Source organism: Danio rerio, chromosome 6, assembly GCF_049306965.1.
Source record: "Danio rerio strain Tuebingen ecotype United States chromosome 6, GRCz12tu, whole genome shotgun sequence".
Taxonomy (NCBI): Eukaryota; Metazoa; Chordata; class Actinopteri; order Cypriniformes; family Danionidae; genus Danio; species Danio rerio.
The window spans coordinates 8,427,509-8,451,968 of NC_133181.1; the positions used below are offsets into that span (position 1 = coordinate 8,427,509).

The following is a 24,460-nucleotide window of genomic DNA, read 5'->3' on the forward strand; positions in this document are numbered from 1 at the left end:
CACGATTATGCCGTCGAACTGTTATATAAGCACAATATCACACGAGTAGCAGTGCGATGTGGCTGTATATCATAATGTCATAATTATATATATATAATACACATTCATATTATTTATAAATACAAACTTTTATTTCATATTGGATGCGATTAGTTGCGATTAATCATTTGACAGCTCTGTCGTTAAAATCCTTAAAATTAACACAATTTAAATTCATAACTGGTGCTGGTAAAGAAATTGATGTCAAGGAAAGTGTAAGAAACTATTTATATATATATATATATATATATATATATATATATATATATATATATATATATATATATATATATATATATATATATATGTATATATATATATATATATATATATATATATATATATATATATATATATATATATTTAACTATATATATTTAACTATTTTAAAATATATTTTTTTTAACTGACATTTTTGTCCTTTCTAAACAATGTATAACCTTTCCAGTTCAACACACAGTGGTTAAAGAAACCACTTGCATGCAATTGTGCATTCAGTCATCTTGGACCAGCACATACTTTCTAATTGCCTTGAGCGCTTCATAGCTTAAGGAAAAATCCTATAATGTATTGTTCCCGTGATGAATTCCAGTAGATTGGCGTTAGATGGCTACAGTTAGACGAGAACATGTCTCGACCTGCTTCAGCAAACAACACACATCTAAAGTGAAATTCAAGCCTTGTAGTTTTATCTTTCCATTGTGTGTCTCTGAGTGTGTGAATCAATGAACATGTTTGTCATGATTTCCAGTGCCCTTCCTCTAACCTCCTTCAGATGCCATTGTGACTCAGTGTGTAGAATCAATACAAATGTTACTTATTTTTCAAATGAATCATGGTACATGTCTTTATTAAGAGAGATTTCTAGGTCAAAATCTCTGCTTGAGTGTGATTGGTTTCTTGGAGTTCATTTAGGAAACCACCTTGAATGTTTATGCATTTGCCAAACAAAACATTTATATCAGCTACTTTGTGGGGAAGCACTACTCAAATATTCATTCATTCATTTTCTTGTCAGCTTAGTCCCTTTTATAAATCCGGGGTCGCCACAGCGGAATGAACCGCCAACTTAACCAGCAAGTTTTTACGCAGCGGATGCCCTTCCAGCTGCAACCCATCTCTGGGAAACATCCACACACACATTCACACACACACACTCATACACTACGGACAATTTAGCCTACCCAATTCACCTGTACCGCATGTCTTTGGACTGTGGGGGAAACCGGAGCACCCAGAGGAAACCCACGCAAAGGCAGGGAGAACATGCAAACTCCACACAGAAACGCCAACTGAGCCGATGTTCGACCCAGCGACCTTCTTGCTGTGAGGCGACAGCACTACCTACTTCGCCACTGCCTCGCCACTAATCAAATATTATAAATGAAATTAGACGAAATTAGACTAACTTTTTATAAAAAACACTTTTCGGTTTGTGGGTCAAAGATTTGTGGTCCCTGCCCTGAAGAAAATGATTCATTGGATTTACTAGATTTTTGTAAGGTACAGTGGGTGACACTTTAAGAAGAGCATTACCGCCATGAGTCGTACCGCCGCCGCACTAAAGGAGTACAAACGTTTTTTTAGGTACAACAACAATTTGCGACTATGCTGCCCGGTGGCACAAAGGGACCGGATGCAAACGGACAGAAATATACAGTAGCTGTAAATACCTTGCTACTTATAAGATAAAATAAAGATAAAGATAAAATAAAGAGACAAAGCATTTTAATTCCTTCATTCATTGTTAAAAACTTTGATGACAAGCTTTATTATCATTGTAAATGTGTTAAGTAAAATGAGGATTCACTTTGGAAAGTAAAATTAAAAAAATAAAAGACAACAAAAATGAAAGTACAAACATACACATAAATAAGTCTACCCTAAATAAACAAATAATTCTATATAAATAAAGCAGTTTTTTAGCCTAAAAATAGAGAGATGTACAGTGTTTGTTATTTTAAGAGTGATAGGACTAAGACAGTCAATAGAAAGTCATTTACAGTTTTCTTTTACATTTTCGTTGTTGATTATATTTTCCAATCTAATTTTATGTCTCAATTACTGTACATAAATTATAAATTAATAATTAAATAGGCCTAAATAATTAGTTAGACAGTGGTTTGCAAAAAAATATATGGGCTGAATATAAACAAACACTAGGTTGGACATTACTAAATTTCATTTGTTTGTTTAAATTTAGCCCAAGTTTGCAAAAACATTTAGTTAATCCAATGAATCATTTTTATTCAGTGTGTATCAAATTTTAAAAATCTTAACTGTGATTTTATTTACATAGAAAGGATATTAAATGCAAAAAGCATCTAACTGAATGCTTAAAATAACACTTGTGAAACAAAAGTGTCAAAATATAAACAGTATTTATGCAGAAGCTAGCCAACACACATATAAGATGTACAGTTGAAGTCAGAATTATTAGCCCCTTCGATTCTTTTTCTTCTTTTTTAAATATTTCCCAAATGATGTGTAACAGAGCAAGGAAATTTTCACAGTATGTCTGATAATATTTTTTCTTTTGAAGAAAGTCTTATTTGTTTTATTTCGGCTAGCATAAAAGCAGCTTTTAATTTTTTAAACACCATTTTAGGGACAAAATTATTAGCCCCATTAAGCTGTATATTTTTTTGATAGTCTACAGAACAAACTATTATATTTAGAAATCAATCTGTTGTAACCAATCTGCTCTCAGTTAAACAGAAATTGGGGAATAAATGAACAAGCAGTCTAATAATTCAAGGGGGTTAATAATTCTGACTTCAAATATATATATATATATATTTTTATTGCTTATTATCCAGAAATACTGAATGCGAGAATTTTAATATGTCATGAAATGATTCTTGTTTGGGTGGCATAATGGCTCAGTGGTTAGCACTGTCGCCTTACAGCAAGAAGGTCTCTGGTTTGTGTCCTGCTGGATCAGTTGGCATTTCTGTGTGGAGTTTGCATGTTCTCCCGTGTTGGCGTGGGTTCATTCTACTGATGAATAAAGCGGCTACACCAAAGAAAAATGAATGAAGGAATGATTCTTGTTTTAAATATCTGACATTATTTGGGGACAAATAAACCACTGTTACACTAAATGACAGTTTAGCAGTTGTCTTTCATAAATCAATGTTAACAATGACTATTTTTGCTCTGAAAATGCAAGACACATTTTAATTAATACAATTTTAATGTATTAAAGCATATTAAAGCACACTTTGACTGTTATATATTACTTGATTGTCAGTTCATGGGTGGCACGGTGGCTCATTGGTTAGCACTGTTGCCTCACAGCAAAAAGGTCAACAAGAATGAATAAATCATTGTCATTTCAATTTCCTAAATTCGTCTACAGAGATCCTGGAGGGTGGCGTGCAGATCATCCAGAATAAATTCTTGAGCTACGCACCGCAGATTAACTGGCAAGACATTGTGAAAAACAGTGGAGCAGAAGTCATCATACAAGACAATGGACCAGAAGGTAAGGAGACAATACTAAATGCATTCATTATTTTCACATCTTCATTATAAAATTTACGGTCAGGAGGATTTCTTAATCTTTTGAAATACATCTCTTATGTCCAATAAGGCTTTATTTATTTGTGCATTTGTGAAATATTATTACATTTTGAAATCATTGAAAACAATATTTTATTTAAAAAATATAGATTAATTTAATTTCTGAGGCAAAACTGCATTATTACTCTGGCCTTCATTGTCACATGATCCTTCAGAAATCATAAGAATACACTGATTCGCTTCTCAAGAAAAATTTATTTTCATTATTAATGTTAAAAACTGCTTAATATTTTCATAGAATCAATTAGACATTTGATCATGCAAGCAGAATTTACTTTTAAAAAAGAGTTTTATTTGCACCAAAAAACGCATCTTTGCTTTTTTAATAGTTTTATTCAGCAAGGATGAAATATTTTTTTACAAGAAAAAAGTCTTACTGACTAAAGATTTTAATATATATATATTAATGATGGTGATATGTCATGTTTTATTTAATAATCAAATGTTGTTTGACTTTTTTATAGCTATTGAGTTTACCAATTTTCCAGTTCCAGGTTGCTTAACTTGTTTTATATATTCAGATTTATAAAGTATGAATACATTTTTAAGATTTGACTATATTTGTTTTGAATGTGTAGATAAATAAATAGAAAAACTCTCACTTTGGCTGCTGATCTTAAGGAAAAATATAAATTATTGTGGATTTTTGTTTAGTTCCCTGTCATGAGTCTTGCGGGGGTCCATGTTGGGGTCCAGGAAATGACACCTGTCAAATCTGTAAGTCCCCAGAAACTCTCTCTCTCTCTCTCTCTCTCTCTCTCTCACACACACACACACACACACACACAAAGTCATTCATTCATTGATTAATTTATGTTCCTTCGGCTTAGTCCTTATTTATTTATCAGGGGTTGCTACTGGGAAACACCCATACACTCTCACATTCACACATGCTCATAAACCACGGCCAATTTAGTTTTACACACACACACACAAACACAAATATGTGGCTTAAAGCACCTCTTGAAAACTCCTCCTATATTATAGTAGGTGATGTAATCAAGGTAGGTAATATATAAAAGTTCAAAAATACTTTCAATTTATCAAAACATGCATTGAAGCTTTAGAACTTCTCCCGTTAAACTCCAACATTCTTAAGGAGCTTTTACACCTGTAGATTGAATGTTTTGTTCCAAAACATGAGTTTAAATTGTTACAATGTTGCTTTTACACGGGGTATTTCTAAACTAACCAAAATTGTTCAAACAAGTCACGTATGAGTAAACTCTCCTCACGGTTTATTTTCCGGCATTCCGTTTATAGTCGTCATACGTCATTTTAATTGATGATAATGAGCAATAAGACATTTAAATTAGGGCATTATAAACTAAAAAGGTGCATATTAATTTTAAATGGTGACACCCACAGACATCGTCACCAAAGAGATAATACCTTTTGCTTTCATTCACATTTTAATGATTAATTATGCACTTACAGACTGAGTTGACTGGAATTCTGCAATTATGCATTTATTTATGGAGAGGATTAACAGATGAACCGATTGCATTCAGAACACTATGCAGATTAATGTTTGATCTTTCTTTCCAAGTGTCCAGTACTGGGTTGCAGTTGGAAGGGCATGCACTGTGTAAAACATATGCCGGAATAGTTGGCGGTTCATTCTGCTGTGGCGAGCCCTGATTAATAAAGGGACTAAGCCGAAGGAAAATGAATGAATCACTAGATTATTAAGAAAAAAAATCATCTTCCATGAAGACCTTTTTTTTCTCACTAGTTTTATGCATTTTGATTGGTAAGATGCATTGCTAAGAATTTAATTATAAAGGTAATTTTCCCAATATTTGTATAAAATAAAATATTCAAATAGATTTATCTTGGACAAATATTATTGTGCAAGAGTGGCTTGACACAAGGAATGTGACGGCTGAAACCCATGTCTTGCATACATCTGTGCGTAGTGGCTCTTAAAGCACTGACTCCAGCTGCAGTCCACTCTTTGTAAATATAGCTGAAGTCAGATTTATTAGCCGTTCTGATTTTTTTCCCACCAATTTCTGTTTAACGGAAAGAAGATTGTTTTCAACACATAATATTTTAGTAGATATTTTTAAGATACTAGTATTCAGCTTAAAGAGCAATTTAAAGGCTTAACTAGGTTAATTAGGCAAGTTAGGGTAATTAGGCAAGTCATTGAATAATGATGGTTTGTTCTGTAGAGAATTGGAAAACAATATAGCTTAAAGGGGCTAATAATATTGACCTTAAAATGTTTTTTAAAAATTAAAAACTGCTTTTATTCTAGCTGAAATAAAACAAATAAGACTTTCTCCAGAAGAAAAAAATATTATAGGAAATACTGTAAAAAATTCCTTGCTCTGTTAAACATCATTTGGGAATTATTTGAAAAAGAAAAAAATTCAGAGGAGAGCTTATAATTTTAAGATTAAAATATGAAGGAAAAAAATGCCAGATGGTAATTTCGGACAGTTTGGCCCCCATTAAGATCTTGTTAATTAATCAATATTACAATTGATTTGTATCTTACTGTATTTCTCTGTTATTCTCAGTGACTAAGACAGTGTGCGCACTGCAATGTAACGTGCGCTGTTTTGGACGCAGCCCGAGTGAGTGTTGCCATAATGAGTGTGCCGGCGGCTGCACCGGACCCCTCGACACCGACTGCTTTGTATGTTCAAACACAACAACCCAACAACATGATTCCAGCAGTGCTAAATTTGACTTGAGCGTCTGTGTATTCACAGGCCTGCAGAAACTTCAACAACTCGGGCTCGTGTGTGTCGCAGTGTCCAAGGGCTGATATTTACAACAAAGTGACATTCAAAATGGAGCCCAATCCTAACGCCAAATACCAGTTTGGCTCCATGTGTGTGTCACATTGCCCTCGTAAGTGATTCCACGATTAATTTATGAAATACATTTCTCTTTAGCAAGGCATCAACAATAGCTAATATATCAAATTTTATATTATAAGTGACCTGGGACAACAAAAGCAGTCTATATTGAATAGCCAAACTGTCTTGTATTGGTTATTTTGCCAAAAATCACTAATATATTTAGAAAAGGTCATCTTGAATGTTTCCAAACCTTTTATTTATTTTTTTATTGTTTTGTTTTATGAATTTTTTGTAATATGCATGGCTAAGGATTACATGTTAAAGGTTTTTTCCAATATTTACCTATATATATTTATAATTTTTATATAAATATATTTATTTATATTTATAAATATATATTTTTTCTCTTCCTATCTTTTTTTAATCTTTTTTTTTATTTCTCAAATCCCTTAAAATTCGATCAATCTAATCTGTTGTAAGTCAGTTTATATGATATATTTGGCTGGATATATATGTGTTTCACGTAAATCTTATCTCCTATCAGCTCAATAATATGTATATAATAAAATAAATAATTAAACAAATCTCAATTTTTAAAAAATGCTTATGGTTCAGGAGTCACATATAAGAGTTTATGAAGAACTTACTGTGTAAATAATAATAATAATAATAATAATAATATATAATAAATAATATATACTGATTGGCCTTATTTTTTTGTGCTCCAGCTAATTTTGTTGTAGATGGCAGTTCGTGTGTTAGCAGCTGTCCAGCAGACAAGATGGAGGTGGATAAAACAGGGGTGAAAAGGTGTGAGAAGTGTGAAGGCCTCTGTCCTAAAGGTAACAGCACTGTTTTCTTTGCCTTTAATTTTTTCTTTAAACTTGTGTTGCATGAACCATATTTCCTATAAACTCTAAACCACTCTTTAAAAACTGCTTTTAAGGTTTTTTGTTTGGTATTTTTTCCTTTGTTAATATAAAATAGTTAGAGACATTTTGCCTAAACAAAAAACAAAAACAAAAAGTTTAATGGACAATAATATAATTTATAAATAAATAAATAATTAAAAATAAACATTCATTGATTTTTTGCAAGTGCAATTACAAAATATAAAATAGAATTCTATTGTTAAACATACCTCAAAATTACGAAAACAAAATCTTTTTTTATACTTTTATTTTTATTTCTCTTTTTAAGGAAGAAAAAGAAAAAAGAAAAGCAATACAAATACAACTAATAAATGATAGATTAAAAATAAATAAATGCAATAACACATCGGAACTTAAATGAACATTGAATGTTGTCTGGTCACATATTTCCTTACAGGTCACATCAACAAATACATATAGAGATCAGTTCACTCTGTGTAAAGGCATAAGTACAATCCATTTCTCCCAATATTGCAGGTCTTTGTCCATTTGTAGTTTTAAAGAAAAAGTCATTCTCCCCATATTTTGAACATTAGATACGATATCCAACCATTCCGATTTTGTAGGCGGTTCGAATTGTAGCCACTTTCCAGTTACAGTTTTCTCACTGGTTGCTAGAAGTATTTAAAAAGAAAGTCATTTTTTCTACTTTTTGTTTACTTTTTTCTTTTCATATTATTATTTTTACAAATATATATATATATATATATATATATATATATATATATATATATATATATATATATATATATATATATATATATTTTTTTTTTTTTTTTTTTTTTTTTTTTTTTTTACCTAGTTGGTATGGAAGATTACATTTTTTTTACCATAATTTTATCTATAATTAAACTTTAACCTAAATCACTATATATGGGAAATCCTCAAAAAGCTCCAATATTATTATCATGAAAAAGACACTTGTAAATGTAAGGTATCAATATGAAAACAGAATACAACGGTAATAAATATTGAAATAATGAAATTACGAATAGGCTACAATAATTACAGTACATGTAGGCTCTTGAATTCCTCAGGTTATGGTAATCATTATCGTAGACATATCTCTTAACATAGTGAAGAGGTGAGTTGAGTTTGTGTGTTTTTCTCTGTGTTCAGCCTGTGTTGGCACCGGCACCGGCACCGCCTCCAGACAGACAGTAGATTCCCAAAACATCGACAGCTTCATAAACTGCACCAAGATTCAGGGCAGCCTGCACTTCCTTGTCACAGGAATTAAAGGGTGAGTGGAAGAACACTGAGAGATTGTAACTTTGAACCTGGATGTAAAGATTTAATCATTATCATTTCTAATCAAACACCTAATTTTAAGTATTATTAGGGTTAGGGTTATTCATGTAAAATTTTAAATGTAAAAAAAAGTTTTATATAATTTACTTTTATATATTTTAAATGATGATAATAATCATCAGATGATAATAATTCATCGAAATGTTATATTCCCTCATTTGTTTCACAAGTTAACCATTTATGCAAAGTTTTTAACAAAGAAAATAAAAATGTGCAAGAAGTGATGCATGAACTGAAATGCGAGATGTCTGATGAAAGAAGTGTCAGACATGCTGTAATATGATGAAAGTGAAATTAATGTCACAAAGGGAAGAGGATTAGACACTTTTATAGAAAATGAAATGTCCATCATTTTTAACGGTAAATAACAGAATATACTGTATAGTGACTGGAATGTTTCTGGTAAAAATTAGTTCTGTTTTTATATCTACTGTTGCACACGGTGGACAAAAAACTAAAGGGTAGATAGATATACAGTTAAAATCAGAATTATTAAACCCTCTTTGATTTTTTTTTTTTTTTTAAGTAATTCTTAAATGATGATTAACAGAGCAAGGAAATGTTCACAGTATATCTGATTATATTTTTTCTTCTGGAGAAAGTCTTATTTGTTTTATTTCGTCTAGAATAAAAGCAGTTTTCAAATATTTTAAAACCATTTTAAGGTCAAAATTATCAGCCCCTTGGAGCTGTATATTTTTCGATAGTCTAACAATCATCATTCAATAACTTTCCTAATTACCCTAACCTGCCTAGTAAACCTAATTAACCTAGTTAAACCTTTAAATGTCACTTTACACTGAATTGAAATGGAATAGATAAAATAAATCAGTTATTAGAAATGCGTTATTAAAACTATTATGATTACAAATGTGTTGAAAAAAAATCTGCTCTCTGTTAAACAGAAATTGGGGAAAAATAATTCAGGGGGGCTAATAATTCTGACTTCAATTGTATATAGAGAGAGACTGAATGATGTCTTAAAGTAAATTTTCTAAAAAATAAATTCTGTATTATTTTCTGAACACTTTTTATTTTTTGTAAATCAGTGCTCAAAGTTAAAGGTAATGGAAAATGCTTCATCTTAAATCATGTCTCTCTTCCCTCCACAGAGACAGTTATAATAACATCAGTGCTCTGGATCCAAAGAAACTTAAGATCTTCAACACTGTCCGAGAGATCACAGGTGTGTGTACCTTGTATTGCTTAAGTTGTGGAGACCAGATGTCCCAATAAAGGATAGCAATAGCAGTAAATTGTGACCTTGTGGAAATTTAATTTGGTCCCCTTGAGGCAAACGGCTCGTAAATCATCCAGAATGAAGTATTTTGAAAGTGTAAAAATTCAGATTTTCTGTCTTGTGAGGGTTGGTTTTTGGGATAGGAGTGAGGAATCGCCATGCATTTTTAACGCTTGTATTGTATTCTATTGTTTTTATTGTGTTTTTATTTGAATTTATTGTTTAGCTGTCCTGTTCGGTGACCTTGAGTGTCATGAAAGGCATCTTTAAATAAAATGCATTATTATTATTATGTAATAAGCAGTTTTTACAGTATATAATACATTCGGACTATGTAGAGCCCAAATATGTATTTTATACTGTACAATGTGGTTATTGTACAGCCTTACTGTACTTTAAACCTTTAAAACTAACCCTCAAAGGAAACCTGTGGCAAATTTTGAATGTGAAAAGACCCTGTTAACTATGATTGTTAGGAATTTTGAATTACACGGACACAAAGCATGTCCTCATAATCCGGCTTAATAGAGTACAATTAGGTCATACTTAAGTCATTATATAAGTTTGTGTCCTCATAAACCGCAATAGAAGTACACATGTATTTGTGTGTGTTCGCCATTCTGCACTCTACATTCAGTCTTTTCCGTATCACTTTTAATGCATCATCCATAAAGTATTATTGCGTGTTGTATATGATTTGTTTGTGATAAATAAAAATCTTGATTCGGTCTAACTCACCTCTCGATCTGCTTAATAGACATTCTGAGTATTCAATCTTGGCCTGAAGAGCTGGAAGATCTTTCTGTTTTCTCCAATCTAGCAACAATACAGGGAAGAACACTGTATAGGTGAGCATGGAGTAAAAAGCATTCATGTTATATTAATATTTGCACTGAGAGTTTTTTAAAAAGATTCTTAATTAGAGCAGTAAAGGCTATAATATACTCACAGTCAAGCGCATATATATTCCCAAAGTATACTTCATTTGATAATGTGCAAACACAGGCATTCGACACGTTGACACAATGCTAAAAAGATTCCCTCTTGTAGAGTTTTATACTGTTATACTTGCTGTTTTTGGTACTTCAATTCAATAAAAAGTGCAACTATTAGCTAAATTAAACACACTATTACAAAAACTATTAGGTAAATACAGTACTTAACATATACAGTATATAGACCTAGCCTAGTCATTTATTTTTTTCATTATTTTATTTTATTTATGTTATTTTGTTATTATTTATGCACTTTTATTTTTCTGAATTACCTTTTATCTTTATATTTTGTGTTTTGCATTTTTGTTTTTCTTTAGGTTTTAGTCATTTGATGTGTATATTTGTAATATATATATATATATATATATATATATATATATATATATATATATATATATTATATATTTTTTATCATTGTTTTATATATATTTTTTATCATTGTTATATATATATTTTTTTTTTATCATTGTTTTATATATATATTTTATCATTGTTTTATATATATATTTTATCATTGTTTTATATATAATATATATATATATATATATATTTTTTTTTTATCATTGTTATATATATATATATATATATATATATATATATATATATATATATATATATATATATATATATATATATATATATATATATATATGTATGTATATATATATATATATATGTATATATATATATATTATTTTTATTTATCATTGTTTTTTATGTATATACTACTAGGAGTTTTAAACATTTAATTTGTTAATTCGTGACTATATTTTGCTGTAGATTATGTGTTTATCTAATAATTTTGTTTTAATTATCGAATGCAATTGATACAAAAACAAGCCTAGTTTACTTTTTTTTTTACAATAATATTCAACAATGTTAGGGAATCATCCAGACCTCTAGCTGTAGTTTTTACATTGACAATCATCACTAAATGCTTTTTTAGAAAACTGAACATTTCAAGTCTCTAGAAGTTATGTAGCATTCATTTGCATGCCGCTTTTTTATTCTTCCTCCAGAGGAGTGAGCTCTAAGAGGTAGGATTGGATTTGGATTTTTTTTTTTGCTCTATTTTCTCTCTTTATCTGCTTTTTAAAAATAAATACTGCAAACTTATTCAAATTTCAAATTTCACAGTTTGCATGATTTGTCATTGCTTCACAATCAGCCCTGTGGTGTGGTGTTTCTAAGCTTCAGATTGGTGGTTGGAAATCTTGCATGGGAAACATTGATGTGGAGATTATAAACTCATTTACTGTCAAGATTTCACCTGGGGTGCATTTCCCAAACAACGACATAACTCGTGGCTGAATGCATTGTTTGTAACACAGGCTCATTCTGAAAACGTAGGCCTATACATTTCTGGAGAGCCCCAAATATGTCCTAGGAGGTCGTTTCTTTTTTTTTGCAGTTTTTGTTTTTGAGAATCCACCAGAGGGATATAGGGATATAGTTGCAAGTCTACAAGTTTTCGAATGTTTGTTGGATTTAAGAAACACCAATCAACGAACTGTGCATGTTTTTAACAATAGAACTTGCCACCTTAGTTGGGTAACGATGGGTTTCGGAAACGCACCCCTGATTTCCAGAAAAGTTATTTTTTATATGATGTGGATAAAGCCATCATGGAAATGCATGGCTGAAGCAAACCAATTAGTTCTTTGGGGAACTTAAAAGGGTTCTTCTATGATATCACTTTTGAAAATGTTTTTTTGTTTATTAGAGTAAATTCATGACATGCAATTTCGTAAGATATATCTTGAGTATTTTTCCACTTACTCCCTCTCTCTCAGGGGTTATTCTCTTTTGGTAATGAAGATCCCAACGCTGAAGTCTCTGGGCCTTCGCTCTCTGAAGCGAATCAGTGATGGAGGGATCTACATCACAGGAAACACACAGCTCTGTTATCATCACACTGTGAACTGGACGCGTTTGTTCGGCAGCGGTCCGCGAGCCCTGCGCCGCCAAAAATCACTGGACATCAAGGAGAATCGCCCTCAGGAGCAATGCAGTGAGTACTTCTGAAGATAGCTTTCCTTGAGTTATGGGCTGTCTGAACTACTATATTGAATGCGTCCCTATTTTACTTTAAAAACATTTTTCTAAAGGTGCTGTTGACTTGAAATTTTCAACAGATGTCAGCAACAACCAAAAAAATCCATGCAGCCAAATAAAACAAAACTGATTACTTTAGAAAATAAATTATGTATAATAAAATGAAATGACAGAGGGAACAAAAGTATTAAACACATGAAGAAAGGGAGGCATGAAAAGTCATGGAAAGCCCAGACAGCAGCTGAAATCTCTCAGTAGTAATTTAGCACCTACCGCTCATACAGTAAGTGTAATGAATATCAGCTGCTTCAGTCCCAAACTACATTAGCAGCATGATGAAGATGAAACCAGGGTGGACATTTCAGCAAGACAATGATCCCACAGCCAAGGAAACTTTGAAATGGTTTCAGAAAAGAAAATAAAGCTGCTAGAACGGCCCTGCCAATCACCTGACTTGAATCTAATAGAAAATAAGAGCTAAAGGTCAGAGTTCACCAACACCCACAGAACTGTCATAAGTTTTAGACTCTTTTGAAATGTTCACGACTGCATTCTCCATACAAGAGGCGTTCTCATCGCCCAAAAAAGCCATTTATTCATTGTAAATACATGTCACTAGTTCAGAATTTTCAGAATTTTCTCCTTTCATTGTTATTGCACATTCTCATTTTGTTTAAATGTATGTTTGGGGTTCAATTTCATGTCAACAGATTCTTCAGAAATATACTTACTTGGAAAAATCTTGACGTTTTCAATATGTAATTAATATGCTATATTGTATATGAAAGTTTATTTTTATGTAGTATTGCAGTATTTATTAGAAACCATTTATACTACAAGGCTATTGAATGCTTACTTATGATTGGTTGATGAAGATTTGCAGTTATTTTCAAGGAAAGCGTATATAAAGTCATTTCAGGCTGGTTTTGATCACTTTAATTATACCCTGAATTATTTCCAAGGTTCTCACAGCCTTCAACAGCAAAATAACAGAAAGTCATTGTATAAGCATGAAAAAATATTAAACTATAGGCTAGAAATAATAAGTTTTTCCAATGTTAATATTTTAGTTTTTCTCTTAAAATAATATTTCTTGTCTACTGAAAGCACACGCTCTCTTGTTCCTGTTTTTTCCTACTATACAAACACACATTAATTCAGTGTAGATGCACACAGAAACATACACGACACAAAAGTGTGTCAAATCCCCAACATTGATGAATGTTTTTGGTAGTTATTAACAGGACCGATGCTGGTGAAGACATCAGTCAAAAGCAGAAGAAAATGTTACAGATAGTGATCATTTCGGCAGTTAACATTAATTACATTTTTGTCTATCAAGACGCCAACAATTCTGTCATCTAAGGATTGATTTATAACTTTTTTAAATGATGCAGCGCTGGGGTTAATCTTTGTTTTCATAAATATCAATGTGTGCCTATGTGTGTGTGTGTGTGTGTGTGTGCAGAGTTAGAAGGCCATGTGTGTGACCCACTGTGCTCCTCTGAGGGATGCTGGGGTCCGGGACCCGATCAGTGTTTGTCCTGCAAGAACTTCAGAAGAGGAGGAACATGTGTACCAGACTGCAACTTCATGTCCGGGTGAGTGAACGACCGCAGATCAACACACACTAACAAGGGCACTGCATTTGTGCAGACCAGCTTACAATTCCCGTGTATTGAGCAACCACTGCATGTAGGAATTTCTGAAATGATAGTTTCAGTACATTGGAATGATTTTGACTCTAAAAAGGTGCTTAGAAATGGTCAACACCCTGGGCAGTGAAGTAAGGAGTGGTTTGAGACACACCTAGTGTGCACTTTTGATGTGTGTTCTGTCGATAGATAGACAGACAACAGTGGTGTTTTAAAGGGACAGTTCACTCAAAAAATGGAAATTTTTTCATCACTTACTCATCCTTCATTTATTTTAAAAGCGTTTAGGGTTTCTTTTTTCTGTTGTTGAAAACAAAAGAAGATATTTTGAAGAATGCTAATTACTGGGACCCAGTTTTTGGAGGAGATTTATGAAGGAGATTTTGACAATGTTGACAACTGTCATTTTAAATGCAAAAGATTACATAGTTTGAGATGTCTTTGTCATGACAACTTGACTTTACTAAGACAACATAACTTAATCATCATGATAATACTACTACTACTACTACTAATAATAATGATACTACTACTAATAATAACAATAATAATAATAATAATAATAATAATCATCATGATAATAATAATAATAATAAGATTCATGATAATAATAATAATTATGATAATAATAATGATAACAATAATAATAATGATAATAATGATGATGATAATAATAATAATGATAATAATAATAATAATAATGATGATAATAATAATGATGATGATGATAATAATAATAAGGATGATGATAATTATAATAATAATATTAATAATAATGATGATGATAATAATAATGATGATAATAACAATAATAATGATGATAATAATAATAATCATAATGATAATAATAATAATTTTGATAATAATAATAATAATAATAATGATGATAATAATAATAATAATAATCATAATAACATTAATAATTATGACAATAATAAGATTTATGATAATAATAATAATAATAATAATAATAATAATAATAATAATTATAATAATAATAATAATAATAACAATAATAATAATAATTATTATTATAATAATGATGATAACATTAAAAATAATGATGATGATAATAATAATAATAATAATAATAATGATGATGATAATATTAATAATAATAATGATGATTATGATGATGATGATGATGATGATGATGATGATGATGATAATAATAATAATGATGATAACATTAAAAATGATGATGATGATAATAATAATAATAATAATAATAATAATAATAATAATAATGATGATGATGATGATGATGATGATGATAATAATCATCATCATTATGATAATAATAATCATGATAATAGTAATAATAATAATAATAATCATGATGATGATGATAATAATAATAATAATAATAATAATAATAATCATATTAATAATAATAATAATAAAACATATAATAATATTTATAATAACAATAATAATAAAGAGAAGAAAGTCATTCATTAGATTTACTAATGTTTTTTAAGGTACCTGGTTGCAAACAATTGATATGGGCTGAATTTAAACAAACAAATTAAGTTGAATATTAATTCAATATTGTTTATATTCAGCCCATATAATTTGTTTTCAATCATGTCATGGTTATAAAGCTTATGACAGTCTTCATGACAGTCTTATGAACAACCCCTTCAAGTAAACACTAAAATGAGTAATTAACTCTGATCTCCAGTGTGTGTGTGTGTGTGTGTGTGTGTGTGTGTGTGTGTGTGTGTTGTGATGTGATGGTGCTGTCTGAATCCTCTGTCCTGCTCTTCACAGTGAGCAGCGTGAGTTCGCAGGCCCTAAAAACGAGTGTATGGCTTGTCATCAGGAGTGTGCGCTTCAAGACAGCGGAGACACCTGCAAAGGACCGGTAACACACTGTCCTCTGATGAAAAGCTGCTGTCTGTTTGCAGTTATTGTTTGATTCATTGACTAACATGCCATCTCGCTGGTCTCGCAGGGCTCTGATGAGTGCAAAGCGTGTGCTCATCTGCAGGACGGCCCGTACTGTGTGTCCTCCTGTCCAGAGGGAGTTCAGGGGGAAAATGGACTCATCATTTATAAGTTCCCTAATAGACAAAACAAATGCCAACCTTGTCATGCCAACTGCACCTTGGGGTGAGGAAGCAAATATGCATGCATTTTCATATTGTTTTATTTTGTGTTTTTGATTATGTTTGTTTAACTGGTTCTGCTTAACCCTCATATTGCATTCAAAATCTGCATGCGATTTTCACATTGCTTGCTTTTTAGCACCAGAAATTGTTAAGCATTTTTTCTATTAAATAGGCTCATTATACAACTCCTCCAGAGTTAACAAGTTGAGTTTTACCATTATAAATCCATTTAGCTGGTCTTCGAGTCTGGGGGGAGCACTTTTAGCTTAGCTTAGCATAGATCATTGAATCGGATTAGACCATTAGCATCTCGCTCAAATAAAAGCTGACCTTGTCATGCCATCTGCACCTTGGGGTGAGGATGCAAATATACATCAATTTATATATGTATATATTTGATGCTAGTGATTATATTTGTTCGACTGGTTCTGTTTAACTCTCATATTGCAAAATTTATGCATGATTTTTACATTTCTTGCTTGTTTGGCCCCAAAAATTGTTAAACACTCCACTTTTTTTCAAAATAGGCAAATTTTACAACTCCCCTAGAGTTAAACTGTTGAGTTTTACCATTTTTACCAATTTTTTGCCGAGTCTGGTGGAAGCACTTTTAGCTTAGCTTAGCATAGATCATTAAATCAGATTAGACCATTAGCATCTCGCTTAAAGAAATGGCAACTTCTTTTTTCGAAATAGGCTCATTATACACTCCCCCTGAAGTTAAACAGTTGAGTTTTACTATTTTTAAATTAGTTCTGTCAAACTTCGAGTCTTGTGAGAGCACTTTAAGCTTAGCTTAGCATAGATCATTGAATTGGATTAGACCGTTAGCATCTCACTCAAACAAATGCCAACCTTGTCATGCCTGCTGCACCTTGTGGTGAGGAAGCAAATATGCATGCGTTTTTATATTGTTATAGTTTGTGTTTAAAATTATGTTTTATTCAAAATCTGCACACAGTTTTCACATTCCTTGCTTGTTTGTCCCAAAATTGTTTTTTTTTTTTTAAATAAGCTCGTTATACAACTCCCCTAAAGTAAAAGAGTTGCATTTTAACATTTTTAAATTAATTCAGACGATCTTTGAGTCAGAACTTTTAGCATAGCTTAGCATAGATCATTGAATCGGATTAGACCATTAGCATCTCGCTCAAACATTTAAAAAACAAATTTGATGTTTCGAATTTTATGATAATTAAAATTTTTGTATTTAAAGCTAGACTCTTCTGAATGAATTCTAGAATGTCTAGAAACTACTCTCATTCTGGTGCAATGACATTATGCAACAACACCTGAAATTAAGTAACAGTGCTACCTGAAAAACTTTAACAGAAATATTAACAGAAGTTTAGCTTAGCTCAGTTTAGTTCAGTTTAATTTAGTTATGTTTATTAACTTGTAATGCACAATAAAAAAAAAAAACAGAAGTTGCAACCAAAATGCTGTACAGAGGTCATTAAAACAGAATAATAATAAAAAACAATAATAATGACACCAAAGTTAACATTCTGGATCAAAATCCACAGGGACAAATGTAACAATATGGTACACTTTATTTTAATTTACAATTCACGCTAATAACAAACCGTTAACAAATCATTACCATTTAGCTCAATATTATTTTTAGTAAGTAAGGTAGTAGTTGGCTTTAGGTATTGTGTAGGATTAAGTATTTAAAATAAGACATTTAAGTGCTAATAAGTGCTAATACTTAAGTGCTAATAAATAGTTAATGTCTTAATAACAGAATGTAATAAGCCAGTAGTAAATGGTGTGAATTGTTACTTAAACTACATATTACCAAAAATATAAAAACAACTTCAATAACAACATAAAAAAAGGAAAATTACGTTTTTGTTAATTATTTATTTATTTATTTGCTTAAAAGTTGTTAATTTTTCTTAATTTACTAAAACATATGCTAAATAAAGGTGCTCACTTCTTTCATTTTAGGAATGTCTTTTTGAACAATAGTGCATGCCACTGTGACTGTAATCTTTAACATGACTGATAAACTAAAGCTGTGTTTTGCGTGTGTGTGTCAGGTGTTTGGGTCCGGGTCAGAATGACTGTGTGGACTCGTCCAGGTCCAGCGCTGGGTGAGAGTCTCCCTCTGCTGGTCTCTTCATGAATCGCCTGCATTTTCCCGTCAGCTCAGCTCATTATGGTGTTAATATTGTGCGTTACAGGCTGCCGGTCACCGCCATCGTGCTGAGCGTCATATTCTGTGTCCTGCTCGCGTTTTCGGTGTTTGTGCTGAGTGTGCTTTACCGCAGGAGTCTCTCCATCCGCAGAAAACGAGCCATGAGGAGATACCTGCAGAGCGGAGAGGTGTGTGTAGAAAACTTATTATGAATGACTGAATGAAACATGATGAAGGGTTTAAAGATTTAATATGTTATTTCTTTTGTCTTTGCCAACACTTTATAAAATCTTCTTGGTTATTTTTCAAGTTACTACACTGTAAAATCCTACAGTCAGCTTTATCAATTGAATTGAATGTAGTTAACCCAAAATTGACTGGAAGTTAATTCTGCTCATTTAAAAAGAGTTTTGAACTCAAGGTAATGAGGTAAGGAGTTAATTAAATACCTCAGTACTTCAGCTTAAATAAAGTAAGTTCACAGTACTCATATTGATTTTTTTATACTTAAATGGTTTGTTGCAATCAGTTTCCTCAAATGGTTTAAGTTGCCTTAGCTTATTGGGTTTTACAGTGTAGTATTCACCTTAAAGTGTGATTTAAAGGCTTAAATAATTTGATTAGGTTATCTATGCAGGTTAGGGTAATTAGGAAAGTCATTGGACAACAGTGATTTATTCTGTAGACAATAAATATATTTAAATATTTTTTTTATTCCAGCAAAACTAAAAGAAGACTTACTCAAGAAGAAAAATATAATAGGAAATACTGAATTATTTTCTTTGCTTTGTTAAACATCACTTAGAAAATATTAAAGAAAAAGGAAATTAAATAGTTATTAATTATAATTTTATCTTCAACTATTTATCTGCTGAAATATATTTAAATATTTTACTACTATATTTATTGGAAATATTGTTTGTGTATTTTTAAAATTGTAAAGTTTATTTAAATATATATATAAATATATATATAATAAATTATATATATATATATATATATATATATATATATATATATATATATATATATATATATATATATATATATATATATATATTATACACACACACACACACACACATATACATTTTTATATAAATTATGCAAGAAAAAAAAAAAAAAAAAAATATATATATATATATATATATATATATATATATATATATATATATATATATATATATATATATATATATATATATATATATATATATATTTATTATTATTATTTTTTTTTACATCACATCTAAAAGAAAGAAAGACTTGATCCAGAAGAACAATGTAACAGGAAGAACTTTGAAATTATTCTTGCCCTATTAAGCATCACTTAGGAAAATCATACATATTAATAATAATTTTGTCTTCAAATATATATGGTGAATATATGCTATTTAAATGCACTTTCTAAAACTATATACTATTTTAGCTAATTTTCTGTATTTCTGATATATATTTAAAAAAAAATAAAAGATTTTTTAAATAAATAAATGTTAAAATAAAATAAATGTTCTGTTGTTTTCATGATAATACATGATCATTTAACACTGGACTTTAATCTTCATTTGATGTTTAAAATTAGGAAACCCTACAGGAAATGACTACCACCAGAACAAACTAATATTACAAATGTATATAATTGCCTCAGCAACAAATACTTTAGATCTCCATCCACACTGTATTGAATCAATAGAAAGACATTTTTAAATATATTTTTTGTATGAAGTATTGAAACATTGAACATAGTGAAGATTGAAATTAAATATAATTCCAATTACATAATATTTTATTGAGCCTGACAAATTATATTGAGAGGTAGAATGTGTTTTAGCATAAAATAAATTCCATTTACAGAAACTGAATTGTTGTTAAATGTTCTGAATGTGAAAATGTGTTTTAGAGGATGAATAAGGTCACTGTGGTGAGACGCACGGTAAAAGTGCAATTATCTTATTTTATTTATTTATTTATTTATTTATTTATTTATTTATTTATTATTATTATTAATGTTGTTGCTTTACTGTTATTTTTTGTATGTGTGTTTTTTATATTATTTGTGTTTACTGGACTTATGATAGCAACATCTAACTGTAACTGCCTCTGTTGGTGAGGGTAGAAAAAAGGGTAAAAGGATGTAAAAAATGTGTAAAATGATGGAACTGTTAAATTATTGGAGAAAAAAAAAATTGAAAAAAAAAATGTGTTTCAGAGCTTTGAACCGCTGGAACCCGGAGAGAAAGGTGTGAAAGTTCATGCTCGGATTCTGAGAACTTCTGAATTGAAGAAGATCAAGCTTCTGGGCTCTGGAGTGTTCGGGACGGTTCACAAGGTACTGCTCTCATTACCTGAGCTCATCCTATATGCAAATAACTGGCATCACTTTCCGAAGCTTCCTCTCCAGGTGATCTCCTAATGTTTCTCCTTCCTCTTCTGTGTGTTCACAGGGCATCTGGATACCAGAGGGAGACACGGTGAAGATTCCCGTGGCCATCAAGACTATTCAGGACCGCACGGGGCGACAGACCTTTCAGGAAATTACTGATGTAAAAACACAATCGCTTATATACATTTCTGTTCCAAAGTAAACTATTTGTCTTTTAATATTTGCAATAAGCAAGGATGAAATAATTAAAATGGTTAAACGTGACAGTAAAGAATAGATTTCAGTGAAATGCTGTTCTTCTGAACTCTTCTCTAACAAATTAGGTACAAACATTTTTGTTTTAACTTTGATAATAATCATAAATGCTTATTGAGAACTAAATTATATATATATAAAAAAATACACTTTCCGGCCACTTTATTAGGTACATCTTACTAGTACCGGGTTGGACCCCCTTTTTCCTTCAGAACTGCCTTAATCCTTCGTGATGTAGATTCAACAAGGTACTGAAAATATTCCTCAGAGATTTTGCTTCATATTGACATGATAGCATCACACAGTTGCTGCAAATTTGTCAGCTGCACATCCATGATGCAAATCTCCCGTTCCACCACATCCCAAAGGTGCTTTATTGGATTGAGATCTGGTGACTGTGGAGGCCATTTGAGTACAGTGAAATCATTGTCATGTTCAAGACACCAGTCTGAGATGATTCAAGCTTTATTACATGGTGTGTTATCCTGCTGGAAATAGCCATCAGAAGATGGGTTATAAAGTGATGGACATGGTCAGCAATAATACTCGGGTAGGCTGTGGTGTTGACATGATGCTCAATTGGTACTAATGGGCACAAAGTGTGCCAAGAAAATATCCCCCACACCATTACTCCACCACCACCAGCCTGAACTGTTGATTCAAGGCAGGATGGATCCATGCTTTCATGTTGTTGAACGCGCAGCAGAAATCGAGACTCATCAGACCAGGCAACATTTTCCAATCTTCTATTTTCCAATTTTGGTGAGCCTGTGCAAACTGTAGCCTCACTTTCCTGTTCCTAGCTGACAGGAGTGACACCCGGTGTGGTCTTCTGCTGCTGTAGCCCATCCACCTCAAGGTTGGACGTGTTGTGTGTTCAGAGATGCTCTTCTGTATATCTCAGTTGTAACGAGTGCTTATTTGAGTTACTGTTGCCTTTTTATTGACTCGAACCAGTCTGGCCATTCTTCTCTGACCTCTGGCATCAACAAGGCATTTGTGCCCACAGAACTGCCGCTCACTGGATATTTGATCTTTTTCAGACCAGTGATTGGCTGATTAGAAATTTGTGTTAACGAGCAGTTGGATAGGTGTACCTAATAAAGTGGCCATTGAGTGTGGATTAACTAAATTGTAATTAAACTGCAGTAATATGTACAACAATATTACTGTTTCAACTTACAAAATTATGTAAAAATCTAAGAATGTGATCATAGACGTAATGTTATTTTTATTCATTTATGGTGACAAGTTACTCTGACAGAATTTTACAGCCTGATCTAGTATTTTACGTTTTGTCAGTTTAGTGGCTCGAATGAAAATGCACGATTTTAAAAAGGAGGCATGGCACCTGACCCCACCCCTAACCCCAGCCGTCATTGGGTGATGAGCAAATCATACTAAATTGTACGAATCAGATCGTACAAATTCATACGAATTAGCCACTAAATCAAAAAGTTACGAATTGCCGTGAGATTGCGTTGGAATTTTACCCATTCTTTAATGCCATTTAGTGATATTTTAGTATTAACAAACTTAATTTAAATAGTTTAGTGTTTTGTCAGTTTTTAAAGTATATCAGTTTAAATCAAGGTTTGAGGAAAAGTGCAATATTTCTTTTGAACTAGTTAACATAAAATAAGTTTAATTTCTTTACATCAGCACATACACACATTCTTGTATATATGGTTTATGAGGACTCTTCGTAGGCATAAAGCTATACTGTAAAACTGGCTTATTACATGGTTTAACCCTACTCCTAAACCCAACCCTCACATTAAACCTGTAATGTCAAAAGACCTTGTTAAATGTGATTTTTAAATGTGAAGACATGTCCTCGTAAACCCCCATAAAATAGTACAACTAGGTCAAAGCCATGTTATTATACAATTACATGTCCTTGTAAACCACATAAACCTGTACACACACAGACACACATATGAATGTATTCAGTAACACTCAAGATGATTTGTAATACCTGTGTTATTAGCTTAAGTGGTTGTTATCTGGGAATAACATACCTTGTAAAGTCATGAGTTACCAATCGGAATCAAGTATTTCAGGGAGCTGTGTAAAAATGCCACCTGCTGGCCTGTCATGGAAAACACGTTTCTGTTTTAAACAGATTGCTGCCAAGTAATCTTATCCTTAGTTTTATTGTTTTAGCACATGAATATAAGTCAACAGATTAAAGATTAAAAACCACACATGCCTAATAATGATGCCTTTTCTGTCCTGCAGCACATGTTGGCAATGGGTAGTCTGGATCACGCGTATATTGTCCGCATCCTGGGCATCTGTCCGGGTGCCAGTCTGCAGCTGGTCACTCAGCTCAGTCCACAGGGCTCTTTACTGGATCACATCCGCCAGCGCAGGGACAACCTGAACCCGCAGAGGCTGCTGAACTGGTGTGTGCAGATCGCCAAGGTCAGACACACTGAGAACATGCATGCTTTGAGTTTTACCAACATTTCCAGCACACAAAACAGCTAAATCACTGCTCGTCTGCTTCTCTTCTAGGGCATGTACTATCTGGAGGAGCAGAGGATGGTGCACAGAAACCTGGCTGCCCGAAATATTCTGCTCAAGAGTGATTTAATTGTTCAGATAGCCGATTATGGCATCGCTGACCTGCTCTATCCTGATGAAAAGAAATACTTCTTCAATGAAATTAAGGTAGGGCAGATTCTGAGTTGGTTGATCAATAGATTGCATCACACAGACAGATCGCTGTTTAATAATATAATATATTATAATAAAATAAAATATAATATAATATAATATAATATAATATAATATAATATAATATAATATAATATACTGTAATACACAGTTCAGTGTTTGAACTCTCAGTAATGATTAAATCACACTGAACTGAGCTAAACTGAACTGAACTGAACTTAAACACTAAAACCTGAACCACACTGTTCCAGTTAC

General features: G+C 31.7%; 1 protein-coding gene across 4 annotated transcripts in view; it reads left to right on the plus strand.

The window, feature by feature from the left end:
* The window catches only part of erbb3a (erb-b2 receptor tyrosine kinase 3a), a 65,992-nt gene that overhangs the window by 26,802 nt on the left and 14,730 nt on the right, over window positions 1–24,460 (plus strand). Inside the window, exons 4-22 of one of the 4 annotated variants that reach the window (XM_005165701.5) lie at window positions 3,401–3,526; window positions 4,279–4,341; window positions 6,153–6,271; window positions 6,348–6,489; window positions 7,169–7,282; window positions 8,492–8,615; window positions 9,796–9,869; window positions 10,681–10,771; window positions 11,938–11,955; window positions 12,712–12,929; window positions 14,442–14,574; window positions 16,402–16,495; window positions 16,586–16,743; window positions 18,788–18,841; window positions 18,932–19,073; window positions 21,095–21,214; window positions 21,330–21,428; window positions 23,765–23,950; window positions 24,044–24,199. In XM_005165701.5, the coding sequence (XP_005165758.1) occupies window positions 3,401–3,526; window positions 4,279–4,341; window positions 6,153–6,271; window positions 6,348–6,489; window positions 7,169–7,282; window positions 8,492–8,615; window positions 9,796–9,869; window positions 10,681–10,771; window positions 11,938–11,955; window positions 12,712–12,929; window positions 14,442–14,574; window positions 16,402–16,495; window positions 16,586–16,743; window positions 18,788–18,841; window positions 18,932–19,073; window positions 21,095–21,214; window positions 21,330–21,428; window positions 23,765–23,950; window positions 24,044–24,199 (2,231 nt within the window). 4 annotated transcript variants of the gene reach the window in all.